The sequence below is a fragment of the Aegilops tauschii genome, chromosome 2 (assembly GCF_002575655.3).
Source record: "Aegilops tauschii subsp. strangulata cultivar AL8/78 chromosome 2, Aet v6.0, whole genome shotgun sequence".
Taxonomy (NCBI): Eukaryota; Viridiplantae; Streptophyta; class Magnoliopsida; order Poales; family Poaceae; genus Aegilops; species Aegilops tauschii.
In genome coordinates this window covers 638,265,832-638,290,545 of record NC_053036.3, presented here as the reverse complement: position 1 = coordinate 638,290,545, position 24,714 = coordinate 638,265,832, and the positions used below count along the sequence as shown (strand labels likewise).

The 24,714-nt window shown below is 43.8% G+C and overlaps 1 protein-coding gene across 1 annotated transcript; it reads left to right on the top strand.

The window, feature by feature from the left end:
- The first annotated feature begins 13,875 nt into the window (after positions 1-13,875).
- LOC141042139 (uncharacterized) lies at positions 13,876-15,086 on the top strand. The gene is made up of 2 exons (XM_073509695.1): positions 13,876-14,358; positions 14,739-15,086. Exons 1-2 carry the CDS (start codon positions 13,981-13,983, stop codon positions 14,997-14,999), a joined length of 639 nt encoding a protein of 212 aa, XP_073365796.1. The 5' UTR covers positions 13,876-13,980; the 3' UTR covers positions 15,000-15,086.
- Positions 15,087-24,714: the final 9,628 nt, after the last annotated feature.

Genomic DNA, 24,714 nt, shown 5'->3' with positions numbered 1-24,714 from the left:
AATAATGATAACCATGAAACTTGTCAGCATGATTTTAGTTTTCAATTGGATTATGCCTCACATGATAGTTATTTTGTTGAGTTTGCTCCCACTATTATTCATGAGAAGAAATTTGCTTATGTGGAGAGTAATAAAAATTCTACGCTTGTAGATTATGAAAAGAATGCTTTATGTGATGGTTATATTGTTGAATTCATTCCTGATGCTATTGAAAATTGAATATATGCTTGTAGGAATTGCAATAATATCAAGTTTCCTCTCTATGTGTTGAAAATATTGAAGCTATGCCTGTTTTGCTTTCCTATGCTAGTTGATTATTGTTCCCATAAGTTGTTTGCTCGCAAAATCCCTATGCATATAGGAAGTGGGTTAGACTTAAATGTGCTAGTCATATTCTTCATGATGCTCTCTTTATGTTTCAATTCTTATCTTTTATGTGGTCATCATTGAAATCATCATGCCTAGCTAGGGGCGTTAAATGTTAGCGCTTGTTGGGAGGCAACCCAATTTTATTTTTGTTCTTTGCTTTTTGCTCCTGTTTAGTAATAAATAATTCATCTAGCCTCTGTTTATATGTGGTTTTATGTTTTAATTAGTGTTTGTTCCAAGTAGAACCTTTGGGAAGACTTGGATGAAGTCTATGCGATCTTGCTGTAAAAAACAGAAACTTTTGCGCTCACAAGATTAGCTGCCATTTTTTACCGGAAGTGCTTTTAGGTTGATTCTTTTTGCAGATGATTAACTGAAAAATTTCTCAGGTGCACCAATTATTTAAGAATTTTTGGAGTGACAGAAGTATTCGAATGATGCATATTACTACAGACTGTTCTGTTTTTGACAGATTCTGTTTTCTATGTGTTGTTTGCTTATTTTTGATGAATCTATGAGTAGTATCGGAGGGTATGAACCATAGAGAAGTTGGAATACAGTCGATATTACACCAATATGAATTTAGAATGAGTTCACAACAGTACCTAAGTGGTGATTTATTTTCTTATACTAACGGAGCTTACGAGTTTTCTGTTAAGTTTTGTGTTATGAAGTTTTCAAGTTTTGGGAAAAGATTCGATGGACTATGGAATAAGGAGTGGCAAGAGCCTAAGCTTGGGGATGCCCAAGGCACCCCAAGGTAATATTCAGGGCCAACCAAGAGCCTAAGCTTGGGGATGCCCCGGATGGCATCCCCTCTTTCTTCTTCGTTCATCGGTAACATTACTTGGAACTATATTTTTATTCATCATATGATATGTGTTTTTCTTGGAGCGTCATTTTATTTTCTTTTGTTTTGCTTGCTGTTTGAATAAAATACCAATATCTGAAATTCTTAAATGTTAGAGAGTCTTCACATAGTTACATAATTATTCAACTACTCGTTGATCTTCACTTATATCTTCCGGAGTAGTTTGTCATTTGCTCTAGTGCTTCACTTATATCCTTTTAGAGCATGGCGGTGGTTTTATTTTGAAGAAATAGATGAACTCTCATGCTTCACTTATATTACTTTGAGAGTCCTTTAGAACAGCATGGTAATTTGCTTTGGCTATAAAATTAGTCCAAATATGACAGGCATCGAAATCCATTTCTGCACCCGCGTCAACAAAAAAAATCAAAACAAATACTAGAAAAATTCAAAAAATTCCAAATAAAATTTGTGTGGTAGAAAATTTGATGCGTAAGGCCCGCTCCAAATTTCAAGTCATTTGGACATATGAGCAGCTCTCAGCAAAAAAGACAACAAATCGGGTCAAAACAGTACATGAACAATAAATATTTTTACAGACCCCCAATTTGTCTTTTTTGCTGAGAGCTGCTCATATGTCCAAATGACTTGAAATTTGGAGCGGGCCCCACGCATCAAATTGTCTACCACACGGATTTTATTTGGAATCTTGTGAATTTGTTTTGAATTTTTTATGATTTTTTTCTAACCGGGTGCAGATGAGCCTGGGCACCAAAATGCCAATAAAAACTTCCATATAGAGTGCATTGAATACTATGAGATGTTTGATACTTGAGGATTGTTTTGAGATATGAATATGGTAATATTAGAGTCATGCTAGTTGAGTAATTGTGAATTTGAAAAATACTTGTGTTGGAGTTTGCAAGTCCCGTAGCATGCACGTATGGTAACCGTTGTGTAACAAATTTGAAGCATGAAGTGTTCTTTGCTTGGACGAGCGACGGTCTTTTCCTACCAATCTATCCCCCTAGGAGCATGCGCGTAGTGCTTGGTTTTGATGACTTGTAGATTTTTGCAATAAGTATGCGAGTTCTTTATGACTAATGTTGAGTCCATGGATTATACGCACTCTCACCCTTCCATCATTGCTAGCCTCTCTAGTACCGTGCATTGCCCTTTCTCACCTCGAGAGTTGGTGCAAACTTCGCCGGTGCATCCAAACCCCGTGATATGATACGCTCTATCACACATAAGCCTACTTATATCTTCCTCAAAACAACCACCATACCTACCTATTATGGCATTTCCATAGCCATTCCGAGATATATTGCCATGCAACTTTCCACCGTTCCGTTTATTATGACACGCTTCATCATTGTCATATTGCCTTGCATGATCATGTAGTTGACATCGTATGTGTGGCAAGGCCACCATGCATAATTTGTCATACATGTCACTCTTGATTCATTGCCCATCCCGGTACACCTCCGAAGGCATTCATATAGAGTCATACTTTGTTCTAGTATCGAGTTGTAATCTTTGAGTTGTAAATAAATAGAAGTGTGATGATCATCATTATTAGAGCATTGTCTCGAAAAAAAGGAAAGGCCAAAAAAAAAGAAATGCCAAATAAAAAAAGAAAATAAAAAAAAAGATAAAGATAAAAGGGACAATGCTACTATCCTTTTTCCACACATGTGCTTCAAAGTAGCACCATGATCTTCATTATAGAGAGTCCCTTATTTTGTCACTTTCATATACTAGTGGGAATTTTTCATTATAGAACTTGGCTTGTATATTACAACAATGGGCTTCCTCAAATGCCCTAGGTCTTCGTGAGTAAGCAAGTTGCATGCACACCCACTTAGTTTCTTTTGTTGATCTTTCATACATATATAGCTCTAGTGCATCCGCTGCATGGCAATCCCTACTCCTCGCATTGACATCAATTGATGGGCATCTCCATAGCCCGTTGATTAGCCGCGTCGATGTGAGACTTTCTCCCTTTTGTCTTCTCCACACAACCTCCATCATCATATTCTATTCCACCTATAGTGCTATGTCCATGCTCGCGCTCATATATTGCGTGAAAGTTGAAAAAGTTTGAGAATACTAAAGTATGAAGCAATTGCTTGGCTTGTCATCGGGGTTGTGCATGATGAGAGCATTTTTGTGTGACGAAAATGAAGCATGGCCAAACTATATGATTTTGTAGGGATGAGCTTTCTTTGGCTATGTTATTTTTATAAGACATAATTGCTTGGTTAGTATGCTTGAAGTATTATTATTTTTATGTCAATATTAAACTTTTGTCTTGAATCTTTCGAATCTGAACATTCATGCCACAATAAAGAGAATTACATTCAAAATTATGTTAGGTAACATTCCACATCAAAAATTCTGTTTTTACCATTTACCTACTCGAGGACGAGCAGGAATTAAGCTTGGGGATGCTTGATACGTCTCCAACGTATCTATAATTTTTGATTGTTCCATGCTATTATATTATCCATCTAGGATGTTTTATATGCATTTATATGCTATTGTATATGATTTTTGGGACTAACCTATTAACCTAGAGCCCAGTGCCAGTTTCTGTTTTTTCCTTGTTTTTGAGTATCACAGAAAAGGAAAACCAAACGGAGTCCAATTGACCTGAAATTTCACGGAGATTATTTTTGGACCAGAAGAAGCCCACTGTGTATCGGAGATGGGCTAGAAGAGTCCCGAGGCACCCACGAGGGTGGGGGGCGCGCCCTACCCCCTGGGCGCGCCCCCTACCTCGTGGCCGCCTCGGAGACCCCCCTGACTTGTTCCCGACGCCAACACCTCTTATATATACCCAAACTTCCAGAACATAACCTAGATCGGGAGTTCCGCCGCCGCAAGCCTCTGTAGCCACCAAAAACCAATCGGGACCCTGGTCCGGCACCCTGACGGAGGGGGGATCCCTCAACGATGGCCATCTTCATCATCCCGACGCTCTCCATGACGAGGAGGGAGTAGTTCACCCTCGGGGCTGAGGTTATGTACCAGTAGCTATGTTTTTGATCTCTCTCTCTCTCCCCCCCTCTCTCTCTCTCGTGTTCTTGATTTGGCACGATCTTGATGTATCGCGAGCTTTGCTATTATAGTTGGATCTTATGATGTTTCTCCCCCTCTACTCTCTTGTAATGGATTGAGTTTTCCCTTTGAAGTTATCTTATCGGATTGAGTCTTTAAGGATTTGAGAACACTTGATGTATGTCTTGTGTGGGATACCCGTGGTGACAATGGGGTATTCTATTGATTCACTTGATGTATTTTTTGGTGATCAACTTGCGGGTTCTATGACATTGGGAACTTATGCATAGGGGTTGGCACACGTTTTCGTCTTGACTCTCTGGTAGAAACTTTGGGGCACTCTTTGAAGTTCTTTGTGTTGGTTGAATAGATGAATCTGAGATTGTGTGATGCATATCGTATAATCATACCCATGGATACGTGAAGTGACATTAGGGTTTTGGTTGATTTGTGTCTTAAGGTGTTATTCTAGTACGAACTCTATGATAGATCGAATGGAAAGAATAGCTTCGTGTTATTTTACTACGGACTCTTGAATAGATCGATCAGAAAGAATAACTTTCAGGTGGTTTCGTACCTTACAATAATCTCTTCGTTTGTTCTCCGCTATTAGTGACTTTGGAGTGAGTCTTTGTTGCATGTTGAGGGATAGTTATATGATCCAATTATGTTATTATTGTTTAGAGAACTTGCACTAGTTAAAGTATGAACCCTAGGCCTTGTTTCCTAGCATTGCAATACCGTTTACGCTCACTTTTATCACTTGTTACCTTGCTGTTTTTATAATTTCAGATTACAAAAACCTATATCTACCATCCATATTGCACTTGTATCACCATATCTTCACCGAACTATTGCACCTATACAATTTACCATTGTATTGGGTGTGTTGGGGACACAAGAGACTCTTTGTTATTTGGTTGCAGGGTTGCTTGAGAGAGACCATTTTCATCCTACGCCTCCCGCGGATTGATAAACCTTAGGTCATCCACATGAGGGAAATTTGCTACTGTCCTACAAACCTCTGCACTTGGAGGCCCAACAACGCCTACAAGAAGAAGGTTGTGTAGTAGACATACAACTTTCATAAACTTATAACTCTAGTGCATCCGTTGCATGGCAATCCCTACTCACTCACATTGATATCTATTAATGGGCATCTCCATCGCCCGTTGATACGCCTAGTTGACGTGAGACTATCTCGTTCTTTTTGTCTTCTCCACAACCACTATCTATTCCACCTATAGTGCTATGTCCACGGCTCATGCTCATGTGTTGCGTGAAAGTTGAAAAGGTGTGTGAACATCAAAAGTATGAAACAATTGCTTGGCATGTCATCGGGGTTGTGCATGATTTGAATATTTTGTGTGATGAAGATGGAGTATAGCCAGACTATATGATTTTGTAGGGATAAGCTTTCTTTGGCCATGTTATTTTGAGAAGACATAATTATTTTGTTAGTATGCTTGAAGTATTATTGTTTTTATGTCAATATAAAACTTTTGTTTTGAATCTTACGGATCGGAACATTCATGCCACAATAAAGAGAATTACATGGATAAAAATGTTAGGTAGCATTTCACATCAAAATTCTGTTTTTATCATTTACCTACTCGAGGACGAGCAGGAATTAAGCTTGGGGATGTTTGATACGTCTCCAACGTATCTATAATTTTTGATTGTTCCATGCTATTATATTATCTGTTTTGGATGTTTTATATGCATTAATATCTATTTTATATGATTTTTGGGACTAACCTACTAACCTAGCGCCCAGTGCCAGTTCTTGTTTTTTTCCTTGTTTTAGAGTTTCGTAGAAAAGGAATACCGAATGGAGTCCAAATGGAATAAAACTTTCGCGATAATTTTTCTTGGACCAGAAGACACCCAGGAGACTTGGAGTGCAAGTCAGAAGAGCCACGAGGCAGCCACAAGGGTGGAGGGCGCGCCCCGCAATCTTGTGGGCCCCTCGATGACCCCCTGACCTAGATCTTCCACCTATATATACTCAAATATCCCAAAAACTTCCGAGGGAGCCACGAAACCACTTTTCCATCGCCGCAACCTTCTGTACCCGTGAGATCCCATCTAGGGGCCTTTTCCAACGTCCTGCCGGAGGGGGATTTGATCACGAAGGGCTTCTACATCAACACCATTGCCTCTCCGATGACGCGTGAGTAGTTTACCACAGACCTACGGGTCCATAGCTAGTAGCTAGATGGCTTCTTCTCTCTCTTTGATTCTCAATACAAAATTCTCCTCGATGTTCTTGGAGATCTATTCTATGTAATACTCTTTTGTGGTGTGTTTGTCGAGATCCATGAATTGTGGATTTATGATCAGCTTATCTATGAATATTATTTGAATCTTCTCTGAATTCTTATATGCATGATTTTATATGTTTGCAAGTGTCTTCGAACTATCGATTTGGTTTGGCCAATTAGATTGGTTTTTCTTGCAATGGGAGAAGTGCTTAGCCTTTGGTTCAATCTTGCGGTGCTCGATCCTAGTGACAGAAGGGGAACCGACATGTATTGTATTGTTGCCATCGAGGATAAAAAGATGGGGTTTTCATCATATTGCTTGAGTTAATTCCTCTACATCATGTCATCTTGCTTAAGGCGTTACTCCGTTCTTTATGAACTTAATACTCTAGATGCATGCTGGATAGCGGTCGATGTGTGGAGTAATAGTAGTAGATGCAGGCAGGAGTCGGTCTATTTGACACGGACGTGATGCCTATGTTCATGATCATTGCCTTAGATATTGTCATAACTTTGCGCTTTTCTATTAATTGCTCGATAGTAATTTGTTCACCCACCGTAATAATTTCTATCTTGAGAGAAGCCTCTAGTGAAACGTATGGCCCCCGGGTCTATTTTCTATCATATAAGTTTCCGATCTACATTTTTAGTTTCCTATTTACTTTCTTTTCAATCTTGTACTTTCCATTCTGTAAACCAAAAATACCTAAAATATTACTTTACCGTTTATCCATCTATATCAAATCTCACGTTGCAAATAACCGTGAAGGGATTGACAACCCCTTTATCACGTTGGGTGCAAGTTGGTGTTTGTTTGCAGGTATTTGGTGGCTTGCGCATTGTCTCCTACTGGATTGATACCTTGGTTCTCAAAAGCAGAGGGAAATACTTAGTCTCCTTTGCTGCATCACCCTTTCCTCTTCAAGGGAAAAACCAACGCAAGCTCAAGAGGTAGCACTGGATATCCCTCCGCGCAGTCGGCTGGGCGCACCAGCCGAGTGTGCATGCCTAGCTCATGGAGAACAATGCTTGCATGGACAAAACAACACCCACAGAGCCAGGCGCACACACTATGCCCCGCTTGCCCGACCAAAGCTACCCGGCATGGACCGCCGAGCCGGGTTGCCCATGTACGAGCCGTCTAAGACAGGCACAACACACGACCCCACACATGGGCCAGTGGAGCGATTGCAATGCATGACCCGCTTGTCGCGACCGGACATGCCTGGTGTGGGGTGTACACACCGACAGGCGGGCTCGGCCAGGCTCGGGCATGCGGGCTTGTGCGCGCCCAATGCCACCGAATGACGGTGGCCCCAAGCATGTCCACGCGGCCCACTCATCATGGATCGCCCAGCGAGGTCGCCTGATCTTCAAGTTCTACACGCCGATGTTGTATATTAATCAAAAGAAGGCCAGCATGGTGATGTCTACTACACAACCTTCTTCTTGTAGACGTTGTTGGGCCTCCAAGTGCAGAGGTTTGTAGGACAGTAGCAAATTTCCCTCAAGTGTATGACCTAAGGTTTATCAATCCGTGGGAGGCATAGCATGAAGATGGTCTCTCTGAAACAACCCTGCAACCAAATAACAAAGAGTCTCTTGTGTCCCCAACACACCCAATACAATGCCAAATTGTATAGGTGCACTAGTTCGGCGAAGAGATGGTGATACAAGTGCAATATGGATGGTAGATATAGGTTTTTGTAATCTGAAATTATAAAAACAGCAAGGTAACTAATGATAAAAGTGAACGTAACCGGTATTGCAATGCTAGGAAACTAGGCCTAGAGTTCATACTTTCACTAGTGCAAGTTCTCTCAACAATAATAACATAATTGGATCATATAACTATCCCTCAACATGCAACAAAGAGTCACTCCAAAGTCACTAATAGCGGAGAACAAACGAAGAGATTATTGTAGGGTACGAAACCACCTCAAAGCTATTCTTTCTGATTGATCTGTTCAAGAGTCCGTAGTAAAATAACATGAAGCTATTCTTTCCGTTCGATCTATCATAGAGTTCATACTAGAATAACTCCTTAAGACACAAATCAACCAAAACCCTAATGTCACCTAGATACTCCAATGTCACCTCAAGTATTCGCGGGTATGATTATACGATATGCATACACAATCTCAGATTCATCTATTCAACCAACACAAAGAACTTCAAAGAGTGCCCCAAAGTTTCTACAAGAGAGTCAAGAAGAAAACGTGTGCCAACCCCTATGCATAGATTCCCAAGGTCACGGAACCCGCAAGTTGATCTCCAAAACATACATCAAGTGAATCAATAGAATACCCCATTGTCACCACGGGTATTCCACGCAAGACATACATCAAGTGTTCTCAAATCCTTAAAGACTCAATCCGATAAGATAACTTTGAAGGGAAAACTCAAGCCATTACAAGAGAGTAGAGGGGGAGAAATATCATAAGATCCAACTATAATAGCAAAGCTCACGATACATAAGGATCGTGCCGAATCAAGAATATGAGAGAGAGAGAGATCAAACACATAGCTATTGGTACATACCATCATCCCCGAGGGTGAACTACTCCCTCCTCGTCATGGAGAGCGCCGGGATGATGAAGATGGCCACCGGTGAGGGATCCCCGCTCCGGCAGGGTGCCTGATCAGGGTTCTGATTCGTTTTTGGTGGCTACAGAAGCTTGCGGCGGCGGAACTCCCGATCTAGGTTATGTTCTGGAGGTTTCTGTATTTATAGGAATTTTTGGCGTAGGTCTCTCGTCAAGGGGGTCTCCGAGCCATCCACGAGATAGGGGGGCGCGCCCCCACCCTCGTGGGCAGCCCGAGACTCTTCTAGCCCAACTCTTTTACTCCGGGGGCATCTTTTGGTCCATAAAAAATCATCAAAAATTGGCACGTCAATTAGACTCCATTTGGTATTCCTTTTCTGCGATACTCAAAAACAAGGAAAAAATCAGAAACTGGCACTGGGCTCTAGGTTAATAGGTTAGTCCCAAAAATCATATAAAATAGCATATAAATGCATATAAAGCATCCTAGATGGATAATATAATAGCATGGAACAATCAACATTATAGATACGTTGGAGACGTATCAGCATCCCGAAGCTTAATTCCTGGTCATCCTCGAGTAGGTAAATGATAAAAACAGAGTTTTTGATGTGGAATGCTACCTAACATATTTATCAATGTAATCTTCTCTATTGTGGCAAGAATACTTAGATCCATAAGATTCAAGAAAAAAGTTTAATATTGACATGAAAACAATAATACTTCAAGCATAATAACACAGCAATCATGTCTTCTCAAAATAACATGGCCAAAGCAAGCTATCCCTACAAAATCATACAGTCTGGCTATGCTCTATCTTCATCACAGAAAATATTTAAATCATGCAAAACCCCGATGACAAGCCAAGCAATTCTTTCATACTTTTGATGTTCTCAAACTTTTTCAATCTTCACGCAATACATGAGCATGAGCCATGGACATAGCACTATAGGTGGAATAGAATGGTGGTTGTGGAGAAGACAAAAAGGAGAAGATAGTGTCACATCAACTAGGCGCATCAACGGGCTATGGAGATGCCCATCAATAGATATCAATGTGAGTGAGTAGGGATTGCCATGCAACGGATGCACTAGAGCTATAAGTGTATGAAAGCTCAAAAAGAAACTAAGTGGGTGTGCATCCAACTCGCTTGCTCACGAATACCTAGGGCATTGTGAGGAAGCCCATCATTGGAATATACAAGCCAAGTTCTATAATGAAAGATTCCCACTAGTATATGAAAGTGACAACATAGGAGACTCTCTATCATGGAGATCATGGTGCTACTTTGAAGCACAAGTGTGGTAAAAGGATAGTAACATTGTCCCTTCTCTCTTTTTCTCTCATTTTTTTTCATTTGGGCCTTTCTCTCTCCTTTTTTATGGCCTCTTTTTTTATTTGGGCTTCTTTGGCCTATTTTTTTTTCGTCCGGAGTCTCATCCCGACTGATGGGGGAATCATAGTCTCCATCTTCCTTTCCTCACTGGGAATAATGATGATCACTACTAGGGGAAAGCCTATACACAGAATCTTACCAGCAGCGCGCTTTAAAATAAGGCGCTGCTGCTAAATAGCAGTAGCGCGCGCGCACAAAACTCGCTGCTGAAATAAATGTATCAGTAGCGCGCCCTCTCTAAGACGCGCTACTTCTATAATTGCCACGACGCCGCCGCGAGGCTAGTTCTAGCAGCAGCGCGTTAATATGAAGAGCGCTACTGCTACGGAACATAGCAGTAGCGCATTTACACAATAACCGCTACTGCTAAGTTTACTAAAAAATTAGTCCCACCTCGTTCCATGGAGAGAGTTTGTACCACCATAAATATGTTACTTCTCAAACTTTCACAAGCACTTGGTCTTCATTGAACTCTATGTGTAGAATTTGTGGCCGCAATATGAGTCTTCACCAGTTCCTAAACTGGTGAGGACTCATATTGACAAATCAGATTGTACACAAAAAGATCATTGATGATCAATGCATTTTTGATGTCTATTATTACGTGCTGACACATAGCAGTAGCGCGCTCTTTGTGAAAGGCGCTACTGCTAGGTCGTTTAGCAGTAGCACCTTTTGCTATAGCGTGCTACTGCTAAGCCATTCCATCTCCCCCACTCTCCGATCTATCCGATCCACTCACACTCACACTCACTCGATCTCCCCCTCAACCCCCACGCCGGTCCTCCCCCCGTCGCCCCTCCTCCGATCTGCGCCGCCGCCACCACCTCCTCAGCACTGGACTCGGTACCGGCCTCCTCCTCCGTCCTCCCTCTAGTCGCCGCTGGCCGGACCCTCCTTGCTCTGCCTTCCTCCTCCGTCCTCCCTCCACTCGCCGCCGGCTGGCCCCTCCTTGCTCCGTCTTCCTCCTCCGTCCTACTCTCTTCTCCCTCCTCGAGTCACCCCTCCTTCTCCCTCCTCCCTCCTCCATCCACAACCCCTCCTCCTTGCTACATTTTGATTTAGTAGGCTACACTACTGGAATCTGCTACTTTGCCATCTGCCAGCTCTTTGTCGTCTGCTAGCTGATGGCAAAGAGGCTCTTTGCCGTCTGCCTTGGGATAGCGGACGGCAAAGAGCTGGCGGATGGCAAAGAGACTGTTTGCCATCAGCTGGCTCTTTGCCGTCTGTTGGCTGACGACAAAGAGGGAAAAGGCAGACGGTAAAGAGCCTAGTGGGCCCCATGGGGCACGGCGTGGCTAGGTCAACTTCTTAGCCGTCTGCCAGCAGACGGCAAAGAGGTTAACTTTTTTGCCGTCTGCTAGCGGACGGCAATGTCCAACCTTTGCCGTCTGCTAGCGGACGGCAAAGATCAAATAGCAGACGGCAAAGCCGGGGCGAACGGCAAAGAAGAAGCACAACACCTGGATCGATCATGCGGATCGATGACATGGCATCCCCACCCACACCCCATCGGACGCACACCCACGCACGCACCCACGACGCACACCCACGCACGCACCCACCACGTCCCACCTCACCCCACCACGTCTCTCTCTCTCTCTGTCCCTTATCCCCACCTCACCCCACCACATCTCTCTCTCTCCTTTCTCTCCCTCTCGATCCAAATCGGCACACCGGCCGGCCGGCGCCCGCCACCGCCTTGACCCCCGGCCTTGCCGGCCAACACCTCGCCCGCCGGATCCAGCCTCGCCGGCCACCACCTCTTCCGCCGGCCGCGTCCACTTGCCCCTTCACCGCCGGCCCCGGCCACTTCACCCGTCGCCCCCGCCGGCCTCCATCGGCCCGCCGGCGCCCTCCACGACCTCATTGGCCGCCATCTCGCCTGCCGGCCCCGACCTCACTGGCCGCCTTCTCGTCCGCCGGCCCCGGCTCCGTCGTCCCCGCGTGCCTCCGCGTCTCGTCGCTCGTCGACCGCGGCGTCCTCCGCGCCCCGTCTCCCCTGCCGGCCTCCATTGGCCCCGGCTCCGTCGGCCCTGGCTCCGTCAGCCCCGCCGGCCTCCGCCGGCCTCGAAACTCGGCCCCGGCCTCGAGGAGAAGTGAGAGGGCGCGGCTGCTATTTTCTCCGGCGACCACGGGCACAGAGGAGTCCGTTCGTTCTTGGAACAAAGTGTGGATGGATAATGTCGTGTTCGTATTGTGAAATTTGTGAAATTTGTCCGTTCGTGGATGATGTATTCTTGGAACAAAGTGTGGATGATGTATTCTGTGTAAATATTGTAATTTTGTATTGTGAATTTTGTCCGTTCGTCTTCGATTCTTGGAACAAAGTGCGGATGGATAATGTTGTGTTTATTTATAGCCTCTACACTTGGACTGTTTATTTATTTTAATAAACAGACAAACTTCTTTGCCGTCTGTGATTGTAGGAGGCTGACGGCAAAGCCTCCCGTTAGCGGCTAACGGAGCTAACCCTATCCAGTTGCTTTGCCGTCTGCTGCTGATGGCAAAGGTCCCTTTGCCGTCAGCCGCCGAAAGCAGACGGCAAAGTAGCTCTTTACCGTAGCCTACTTTGCCGGAGCCTTTTGCCGTCCGCGGCTGACGGCAAAGGCCTTTGCCGTCCGCCATTCATGCCTTTGCCGTCCGCCGTGGCAGACGGCAAAATAGATGATTCCTGTAGTGCTAGTTGATTTAGTAGGCTAGTTGATTTAGAACATTTTGATTTAGTTGATTTAGTATGCTAGTTGATTTAGTTGATTTAGAACATCTTGATTTAGTTGATTTAGTAGGCTAGTTGATTTAGTTGATTTAGTAGGCTAGTTGATTTAGTTGATTTAGAACATTTTGATTTAGTTGATTTAGTATGCTAGTGGATTTAGTAGGCTAGTTGATTTAGTTGATTTAGTATGCACCATTTTATTGTTATTTTTTCTGTACATGGATAGGTAGATGCTTTTGTTTTTTGTAATAAGTTATTTTTTGGCAAAATGTAGGTGTCAATTTAGTTAAATTTGCCACTTGTTTTTTAATCAATTATCTTAGACAATAGGGGCCAAATGAGATGAAATGTCTTGGTAGGTGGTACCCTTATTTGGTAGATATTTGTGAAAAGTTTTTTCGGCAATAGGTGCCACCGAAATGCTTTGTCCATAAAATTGCTTCTCGCGGAAGAACCAAAAATATCACATGCTACTGTTTTTCTTTCCTGGGAAGTGGATCGTTAATCCTTTGCTCATATTGCTTTAGGAAAATGGCGCCACCACCACCACCACTATGTGGACTATGCAAGTCAAGGCGCGCCAGCAGCATTGCAACTGGCAAGCTGTTCGGCATCTACTTCCAGCCGAGTTTTCGTCATGCGGCGGTAAGAAATTAGATGAAATGTAACAACTATTTTATTTTTAGTGTTGGCATTATTGCATTGTGTCATTTTGCTTTTTTTACACAGATCGTCCCATGCAATGTGAGGTTGAAATTCAACAAGCTGACAGGAGACACTGTGACATTTGAGGCTCCTGGGGGGCATACACTATGGAGGTCAAGAAAGGACGCAATATGTCGCAGATTGGAGGAGATGGATGGGCCCGTTTCCTTGCCCACATGCATCTTACTGGTGGTGAGTTGATCAGCTTCTCCTTCAGTGCAGAAAGACCCAAGCTGGCTGTCATTTATCTCAACCTGGTGGAAGATGATGAAGATGATGAAGATGACAAAGATGATGAAGATAATGAGGACCCACTCGATGAAGATGATGAGAACCCACTTCATGAAGCCATCGTAGCTCAAAGAATGAGGCTGAGCGAGGAGGAGGTGTGCAACCTATGGGACATAATTCCGCCACGTGATGACTTTGTCGGGGTGCCATTCGTGACCCGCCTGACAAGTACCATGGTCGATCGGCATGAAATGGTATGTTATACGTACTGCCTGTAGTAATTTGATGATATATATATGCTTTATTGTTATACTTACAAATGCAAATTATTCGATGATATGCTTAGTGAATCCGATGATATGCTTAGTGTAGAGTCCAATGATATGCTTTGTGGAATCTAGTCGATGATATGCTTTAGTGTAGAGTCTGATCACATGCTCTTATTAGTGTAGAATCCAAGGAACTATTAATAGTGTAGATAATCCATATATACTTATTAGTAGAATTCATGATTAGTTAGTACAAATGCGTAGTACTGTGTCTTTTGATAGTGTAGAAATCTAGACTTAATAGAAATATATTTGCAAGAGTATGTGCGAGGCTATTTATTAATTAATATGTTTTTCTTTTTCAGAAATTGCCAAGGAACCTATCTGTGAGTTGTGGTATCGAGCCTGATGTAGAAGGCTCAGCTGGACTACGCCTTACCGCAAGGGGCTCCATCACCACCTGTACATACCGCATGGACACAGATGGTCGCATACACTTAAACTCGGTTGGGTGGAAGAGATTCCTCGTTGGCAAGAATCTTCGTGTTGGACAGGCCATCCTAATTACTATCAGGAACACCCACCGCCCAGGCTTGAGGATGATGATCGTCGTTGATATCATCTAGAACTACATATGTGTGTGTGTGTGGCTATATCATCTAGAACTACATATGATGATCGTCGTCGATATCATGTAGAACTACATATGATGATCGTCGTCGATATCATCTAGAACTACATATGATGATCGTCGTCGATATCACCTTGTACTGCTTGAGGATGCATGTTGAGTATATATGAAATTGTTATCTAGTACTCCCTCCGTTCCAAATTACTCGTCGTGGTTTTAGTTCAAATTTGAACTAAAACCACGATGAGTAATTTGGAACCGAGGGAGTACTACCTAGTACCTATAATGCTTTATGAAATTGATATCTAGTAGTACCTAGTATCTAGAAATTGCAGTTTATTGAAGCTGAAACGGGGTAGGAAGCCGGGGGGAAATGATGAAAGATATAGCAGTAGCGCGGGGCCAGGAAATCGCTACAGCTAATTAATAGTAGCGCGTTCCAGAAACGTGCTGCTGATATAGTCCATAGTAGTACCGCGGGTACAGACCGCGCTACTACTAACAGTTAGCTATAGCGGCTTATTGGTAGCGCGGCTGCCCGCGCTGGTGATAGCCTCAAAACCCGCGCTACTACTAGGGTTTTCCCTAGTAGTGGATCATCACACTTTTATTTACTTACAACTCAAGAATTACATCTCAATACTTAGAACAAAATATGACTCTATGTGAATGCCTCCGGCGGTGTACCGGAATGTGCAATGAACCAAGAGTGACATGTATGAATGAATTATGAAGGTGGCTTTGCCACAAATACGATGTCAACTACCTGCACTAGTAGAAAAAGGGGCTTTTACCCCGGTTCGTAAAGACCTTTTGTCCCGGTTTTCGAACCGGGACTAAAGGGTCGTTAATAATGCCCTAACCCTTTAGTCTCGGTTCTTACACGAACCGGGACAGAAGGTCCTCCACGTGGCCGCTGCTGCCAGCCCAGGCAGGGGGGCCTTTGGTCCCGGTTGGTGACACCAACCGGGACCAATAGGCAGGGCTTTTGTCCCGGTTGGTGTCACCAACCGGGACCAATAGGCTGGGCCTTTTGTCCCGGTTGGTGTCACCAACCGGGACCAATAGGCATCCACGCGTCAGCAGCTGGCAGGAGCTGAGGTTTTTGTTTTTTTGAAAGGGGGTGGTTTAGGGGTTTTGGGGGGTTAATTTAGGTGTTTCATATATTGTGTTAGCTAGCTAATTAATAGAGAGAAGTGTCCTCTCTTATCTCCGTGCTTGGTCGACGTTACGTACTATATACGTATGGAGAGGAGTAGACACGCTAGCTAGTAATCAAATGAAGGAAACAGAAGATCGTCATGAACATATGCATACAGAGAGAAGTGATATCGACCACCTCCCCTTCTCTGAGATATTGGTCGAACAACAAGTTCTCGTATATCTATCCGACACTACCGGCTACATATATACAATAATTATCTCTTACAATACAATCTCCTAATTAAATTGTAGGAACACAGGGTCCACATAGTATTCTCGGTTTTCAGCGATCACGTGGTCAAGGAAGAATGCCGCCAATTCCTCTTGAATTCCTCGCATACGATCTGGTGCTAGGAGTTCATCCCGCTTCCGAAACATCTAATTTGAAGAAGGGGGTCAATACATATATATATATGAATAAATGAAACTCAACACAAATGATGGTAATAAAATAAAATTATGAATATTATTGCTTACGCACTTCATATTGTTCTTCAGTGTAGCCCCGCTCACAGGTCGTGTAGCGGATGGACTCGCAAACGTAGTATCCACAGTAATTATTCCCGGGTTCCTGCCACAACCACTTTACAAGAAATAGAGGTCAATCAAACTGATAAGCAAGCATGCTAAATGGTATTGATGAAACTAGCGCTTGAATCACTAGGAGATGCGCGGAACATGCTACTATAGTACTTACATTCGGGTGATTAAATTGCAGCTTCTTCGGCAGTCCCGGAGCTTTTGAGGTGAATTTTCTCCAAACCCTGCCAGACAAAGAAAACAATTACTTGATATCAGGAAATGAACAAAGTTGCTGATATGGTGGATAATGATCGATTTAACTTACTTCTCGAGCATTTGAGTCATGTTCGCATAGTCCTGGGGATCTTTTCGTCTCGAGTCTAAGACGGTACTACTCCCTGCTCAACCTTAATCTCTAGGAGAATATAGTGGAAGCTGCGCATGCATGCATAAGTCATCAATTACATTACAATAACCTAGACTAATAAGGGAAACCGAATATGCACAAGACAGTAACACTCACTTGAAGTTGTAAGGAAAGAGTATTATATCTTTGTTTTGATTTAATACCAACGATTGTAGCAAGTTGGCCTCGGCTTCTTTGGGATGTTTTTCAACCGTATATGCATCTATGAGATTTGTGTTAATGAACCCAATATCACCGATTTGTCTTTTCTTCAATTCGGCGATCTTCAATCTGCATAATATAGTGAGGATAAGTATAAATACATGCAATGAAAGAGCTGACCTATATAGAGAGACTTAATGACAGAAGTAGTACTACTTACAGATAGTAGCAAGTGATCGTTGTTTTATCGAGGGCCTTTTGATTGTAAAACTGGAAGAAATCCTCAAATGGAACATTCAGCAGATCAATTCCAACGAGGTCATGCTCCGGTTTAACTCTCAGCGTCAAAGTACTCATCCCATCAGACTCTCTGCAGGTTTTCATGTACCAATCATGTAGTCTTCGCATCCCCGTGCTTAGAGATCTTTCATCTTTGACGAGAGGCTTCCCGTAATGGTATTTGTGATTGTCCACCTCCATGATTTCATAATGTACATCGTCGGGCAGGTAATCTCCAAGATTGCTATAACCGGGCACCATACTCGGATCATTAGCGACGATGTCTTTTGACACCTTGAGTGGGGGGCACGATTGGTTTGCTTGTTTGCCGAGCTGGGCAATTTTTTCCCAGCTCGTCGTTCTTTTAACCTTTTATCACTGACAGTACTTCCCGATCGCTCCGCTTCGGCATATGTCTTTGCAAGAATGCGCTCATAGTTGCCTCTCGGCGGAGACTTTGGTGGTTTTGTCAGGGCAGCCAGAGTGCGCTTTGCTTTCACCAGATCTACCTTCTCCTCTGGAGGTGGATGTTTCTTTGCTTTCACCCCTTCAAAGAAGTTTGTCACTTCGTCTCGCACGATCTTCCTGGTTTCCTCCTCGGTCCTCTCGTATGGTAACTTCTCTGGAGTCTTCAGAGAAGGACCGAATCTGTATTGCCTCCCACCTCTGGCAGCTATACTGCTAGACGCCGGCAGAGCAGACGGAGCGGCTGCGGCTGTCTTCTTTCCTTGCTTATGAGGCGGAGGAGGACTACGACGCGCCGGAGCAGCCGCAGCGGCGGCGGGTCTCTTCCGCCCTTGCTGACGTGGCGGAGAAGGAGGAGGCTGGCTGCTCTTCGATCACCGGACTCTATTCGGACTCTGTTCGGTCACCGGAGCCGTCACCACGGGCTCCTTCTTGCACCAGCATTGGGTCACCGGAGCCATCATAATCATGTCTTTCCTCCTCCACTCTTCGATCACCGTAGCCTGCTTCTTCACCCTGTTCTTCCAGACCATCATTGTCGTTAAGATACGACAAGATATCACCTCCGGCTAAGATTATGTCCCCCAACACCTCTTCTGCTTGCTCGTCTCGTCCGTGCTCCATTGTTTCTGCAAATATTACAACATGGAAATTATTACACAAACATGACAGCAGGTGGATATATTAGTGCAAACGTAGACCTAGCTTATTCCGGGTTTGGGGTGACCTAGGCAACGCTTCAAGGGTAGGGGCGCGGCGGGAGGGGGTAGGAGACTGACATCATTTTTTTCTAGGGTTTGGGTGTCCTCGAGAGTTTTGGTCGAGCGAGAGGGCCGGGGGGTGCTCCCGTGGTATAAGTTATCACGGTCGAGAGGGGGTATAAATATCGACCGTCCATCATGTCGAAGTTATCTGGGAGGGAGTTATATATAATGACAACGACGACATACATACATGGGAAAATAATGTTATCGGGGAGGGGGTATATCGACCCCCCACGTGTTGAAGTTATCGGGAGGGGGTTATATCGACAACGACGACATACGTACATGGGAAAATAATATTATCGGCGGGGAGGGGGTATATCGACCCCCCCTCATGTTGAAGTTATCGGGAGAGGGGTATATCGACGACGACAGACCCGATAAAACATAAGAAAACGAAGAAGAAATAAAAAGAGGAGAAGAAGAAAAGGAATAGAGGAGAAGATCGAAGAAAAAAAAGAAGAAAAAAAAAGAGGAGAAGAAGAAAGGAATAGAGGAGAGAAGAAGAAAAAATAGCATTTTTTTGTATTTTTCTTCTTCTCTTCTATTCCTTTCTTCTTCTCCTCTTCTTTTTCTTCTTTTTTCCTCTTCTTATTTATTTCTCCTCTTCTTCCTCTCCTCTTCTTCTCCTTTCTTCCTCTTCTTATTTTCCTTTTTCCTCTCCTTCTTTTACTTCTTCTTCCTTTCCTAGCTAGATATATAAAACTTTTCTAAAAATGTAACTTTTGCATATATAAAACTTCTCCATGGATCATCATTTCTCATATATATCCATCTATAGCCACATACATATATAAATGGAAAAAAATGCTATGAACAAAAATACATATATACTTGGTAAATATTCTATGAACATCGTTTCTCATATATATCAATGCATACATCCATGGATCATCATTGCTCATATATCCATAGTCATATATAAAAACTTTCTGTATATGAACAAAAAAACATTTTTTGACATATTTAGCACATTCTAAATTTTCCTAACTCTTTTACAACCACAAAAATTACTCCAACTTCATGACAGTACCCACACTCCATTTCACCAAGAACCTTCTGATCCATAGTTCAAAATTTTCAAATTCCATTCAAATGAAATTTGAACCAGATTCAAATTCCTTGCTGAAAACCTATTCGAAACCAATCCAAAAATTCTGAAATTTTGCCATCACCTTTGTCTTGCATCAGTACCTCACCACAAAAAATATCATAAATTCTAAAAATGCCCAAAGCCATCTAGCATTTGATCAAACACCCTCTCTATGCACTGTTCATATCTGTAAAAAAATTCAGAAATTTCACAAAATTGGACGGCGTCTTGCTGCTGCTCCACTCCTTCTCCTCTCCTTCTGCTCTTCAATGCGTCGGGGCCGGCGGCGACCATGGAGCAGGGGCAACAGAGAGCAAGGGGCACTCGGGCGCAAGAGCGGCGCTCGATCAGGACCATGGGAAAGGGGGGGCTCACTTCGAGGGGGGCGGCGATGGCAGGAGTCCGGCGACGAGGACGGCGGGCTCGGGGCGGCACGCGGTGACGGGGACGGCGGTCTCGGGACGGCAGGCGGCGACAGGGACGTGGAGGGGTGGGCTCGGGGAGGCACGCGGCGACGGGGACGGCGAGGACGGCGGGCTGAGGGATGCCGGCGACGAGGACGGCGCGGGCTCGGGGAGGTGACGGCGTTGGCGGCGGCGTAGACGGCGACGAGGAGCGCGCGAGCGATTTGGGCAGCCTGGCGGCGGGGGCAATTGGCGAGGGAGGCGACGGAGATGTGAAATTTTCACAAGTCCTGGTTATATAGCAAGGGCATTGGTCCCGGTTCGTGGCACCAACCGGGACCAATGCCACCCTTTAGTCTCGGTTGGTGCCACCAACCGGGACCAAAGGTCCCTTTTCAGCAGCGCAAAGGGCGGGAAGCGAAGGCCTTTGGTCCCGGTTGGTGGCACCAACCGGGACTAAAGGGGGGGCATTGGTCCCGGTTGGTGCCACGAACCGGTACCAATGCCCCCTTTAGTCCCGGTTGGTGCCACCAACCGGGACCAAAGGCCTTGCGCTGCCTGCGGCCAAAAGTTTAGTCCCACCTCGCTAGTTGAGAGGGGCTCGGAGTGGTTTATAAGCCCCACTGCGGCTGCCCTCTCGAGCTCCTCTCAAATGCAGGCTTACGGGCCTAATGTCACACTGTGCTGTCTGTGGGCCTATTGGGCCTTCTGCGGGCCTGAATCCTGGCCCAGGTTGGGTTTCTAGTCGTATTCAGGCCGTGGTGGCCCAATAGGTGGCAGTTTTTTTTAAAAAAATTCCAGTTTTTTGGTTCTGTTTTTTGCATTATTTATTTTCTTTTGTTTTTTGCTTTATTTTTTAATTCTTTGTGCTTTTAGGTCAGAAAATTTATAAACTTTCTATTAGTGCCATTAGTTTTCAAATTTAAATAGTTAAAATTTGAATTCTATGAAATTTGCGTGAATCACAAGTTTGTGATTAACTTTACTATAAAAATAGTTTTTTTTTCAGTTTTTTGTTTTGTTTTTTGCATTATTTATTTTCTTTTGTTTTTTGCTTTATTTTTTAATTCTTTTTGGTTTTAGGTCAGCAAAATTATAAACTTTCTGTTAGTGCCATTTGTTTTAGAAAAAATATAAAGTTTCTATTAGTGCCATTAGTTCTTTATGAAAATTCTTTTTGCCGTATTTAGTTTTTTTGTTTTGTTTCTACTTACAACAAAAAACTTATTTATTTTATTTTATTTTGTTTCTAATTACTTATTTATTTTACTTTATGATAATTCTTTTTGCTATTAAAGTTTCTACCAAAAAAAGTTCTTTATGAAAATTCTTTTTGCTTTTAATGATTTTGAACAGAAAATACTTCGATAATTTTAGTTGCATCAATTTTATATGATTTTAGTTTCTATTATAATAGAGGTTTCTTATAATGTTTTGAACAGAAAATACTTTGTTAATTTTAGTTTCATGAATTTTATTAAAGTTTATTTTATTTTGTCGGAACACAAGAAGTCCGGAGTTGTAATAAGTTATTAAAAATAAAAAAGAGGCGCAATGCTCGTTGATTTGCTTCAAGCCTTTCGGAATAGTGTAGACTGCACTGCACATAGCTCCATGCAGTCTACCTTATTCCTCAAGGCTTGAAGCTAAGCAACGTGAGCATTGCGCCTCTTCTTCATCGTCTCTGCACTCAGGGCTTATAAACCGCTCGTAGTGCCTCTCAGCTAGCGAGGTGGGACTAAAAAACTGCTTAGTAAGAAACTCTAGTACCGGTTCGTGCCACGAACTGGTACTAAAGGTGCTCGTGGGGCCACAGCCTCATTAGTACCGGTTCGTGGCACCAACAGGGACCAAAGGGTGGAATTGGTCCCGGTTCGTGCCACCAACCGGGACCAATGGCCTTGCACAGCGGCGTGGTGGTGAGTTTAGTCCCACCTCGCTAGCTGAGAGAGAGCCGCACCTGTTTATAAGGTGCGGTGCGCTTGAGCTGTCGAGCTCCTCTCTAAAGCAGGCTTACGGGCCTAACCTCTCTGTACATGCCTGTGGGCCTACTGGGCCTTCTGCGGGCCTGAATCCTGGCCCATGGATGGGTTTCTAATCGTATTCAGGCCGTGGTGGCCCAGTAGGTGGCATAATTTTTAATTTTTGGCCTGTTATTTTTCATGCATTTACTAATTATTTTGAGCTATAAGACCCTAAAATTGAAAAGCATTTCAAATGAACTCTGAGAAGGTTGAAAGTTGGCATGGTATCATCATTTCATCCACATAGCATGTGCAAGAAAGTTGAGAGGGTTACGGCAAAAACTAGATGCACTTCTTGTACAAAACAGACAATGGTATCATACTCGTCTATTACAAAGTTGGCATGGTATCATCATAATAGTTGCGGGAGAAAGTCTTCACTTTTTCTTCGCTTGTGTCATTTGCTTATTGCGCCGTAACCATGGATAATCTTCATCGTTTATCAGGATGCTTGGGTCAGCCTTGACTTTGAAGGGAGGAATTTCATGAAACTTTTCATAATCTTCAGACATGTCTGTCTTGCCCTCCACTCCCACAATGTCCCTTTTTCCTGAAAGAACTATGTGGCGCTTTGGCTCATCGTATGATGTATTCGCTTCCTTATGTTTTCTTTTCCTCGGTCTGGTAGACATGTCCTTCACATAGATAACCTGTGCCACATCATTGGCTAGGACGAATGGTTCGTCAGTGTACCCAAGATTGTTCATATCCACTGTTGTCATTCCGTACTGTGGGTCTACCTGTACCCCGCCTCCTGACAGATTGACCCATTTGCACTTAAACAAAGGGACCTTAAAATCATGTCCATAGTCAAGTTCCCATATGTCCATTGTCCTTTCCCCTCTCGGTTGCTGCATCAAAGCGGACACCGCTGTTTTGGTTGGTGCTCTTTTGATCTTGGGCGATCGTGTAAAATGTATTCCCATTTATCTCGTATCCTTTGTAAGTCAATACAGTCGAAGATGGTCCCCTGGACAATGAGTACAACTCATCACAAACAGTGGTGTCACCTCGGAGACGTGTTTCCAACCAACTGCTGAAAGTCCTGATGTGTTCACATGTAATCCAGTCGTCACACTGCTCCGGGTGTTTGGAGCGCAGACTGTTCTTGTGTTCATCGACATACGGGGTCACCAAGGTAGAGTTCTGTAGAACTGTGTAGTGTGCTTGAGACCAAGAATGCCCGTCCCTGCATATTATTGAGTCCGCTCCTAGCGTGCCTTTTCCAGTGAGTCTTCCCTCATACCGTGATTTAGGGAGACCTATCTTCTTAAGGCCAGGAATGAAGTCAACACAAAACCCAATGACATCCTCTGTTTGATGGCCCATGGAGATGCTTCCTTCTGGCCTAGCGCGGTTACGGACATATTTCTTTAGGACTCCCATGAACCTCTCAAAGGGGAACATATTGTGTAGAAATACGGGCCCCAGAATGACAATCTCGTCGACTAGATGAACTAGGACGTGCGTCATGATATTGAACAAGGATGGTGGGAACACCAGCTCGAAACTAACAAGACATTGCGCCACATCACTCCTTAGCCTTGGTATGATTTCTGGATCGATCACCTTCTGAGAGATTGCATTGAGGAATGCACATAGCTTCACAATGGCTAATCGGACGTTTTCCGGTAGAAGCCCCCTCAATGCAACCGGAAGCAGTTGCGTCATAATCACGTGGCAGTCATGAGACTTTAGGTTCTGGAACTTTTTCTCTGGCATATTTATTATTCCCTTTATATTCGACGAGAAGCCAGTCGGGACCTTCATACTGAGCAGGCATTCAAAGAAGATTTCTTTCTCTTCTTTCGTAAGAGCTTAGCTGGCAGGACCTTCATACTCCTTCGGAGGCATGCCGTCTTTTTTGTGCAAACGTTGTAGGTCCTCCCGTGCCTCAGGTGTATCTTTTGTCTTCCCATACACGCCCAAGAAGCCTAGCAGGTTCACGCAAAGGTTCTTCGTCACGTGCATCACGTCGATTGAAGAGCGGACCTCTAGCTCTTTCTAGTAGGGTAGGTCCCAAAATATAGATTTCTTCTTCCACATGGGTGCGTGTCCCTCAGCATCATTCGGAACATCTAGTCCGCCGGGACCCTTTCCAAAGATTACGTGTAAATCATTGACCATAGCAAGTACGTGATCACCGGTACGCATGGCGGGCTTCTTCCGGTTATCTGCCTCGCCTTTGAAATGCTTGCCTTTCTTTCGACATTGATGGTTGGTCGGAAGAAATCGACGATGGCCCAGGTACACATTCTTCCTGGTTTTGTCCAGGTATATACTGTTAGTGTCATCTAAACAGTGCGTGCATGCGTGGTATCCCTTGTTTGTCTGTCCTGAAAGGTTACTGAGAGCGGGCCAATCGTTGATGGTTACAAACAGCAACGT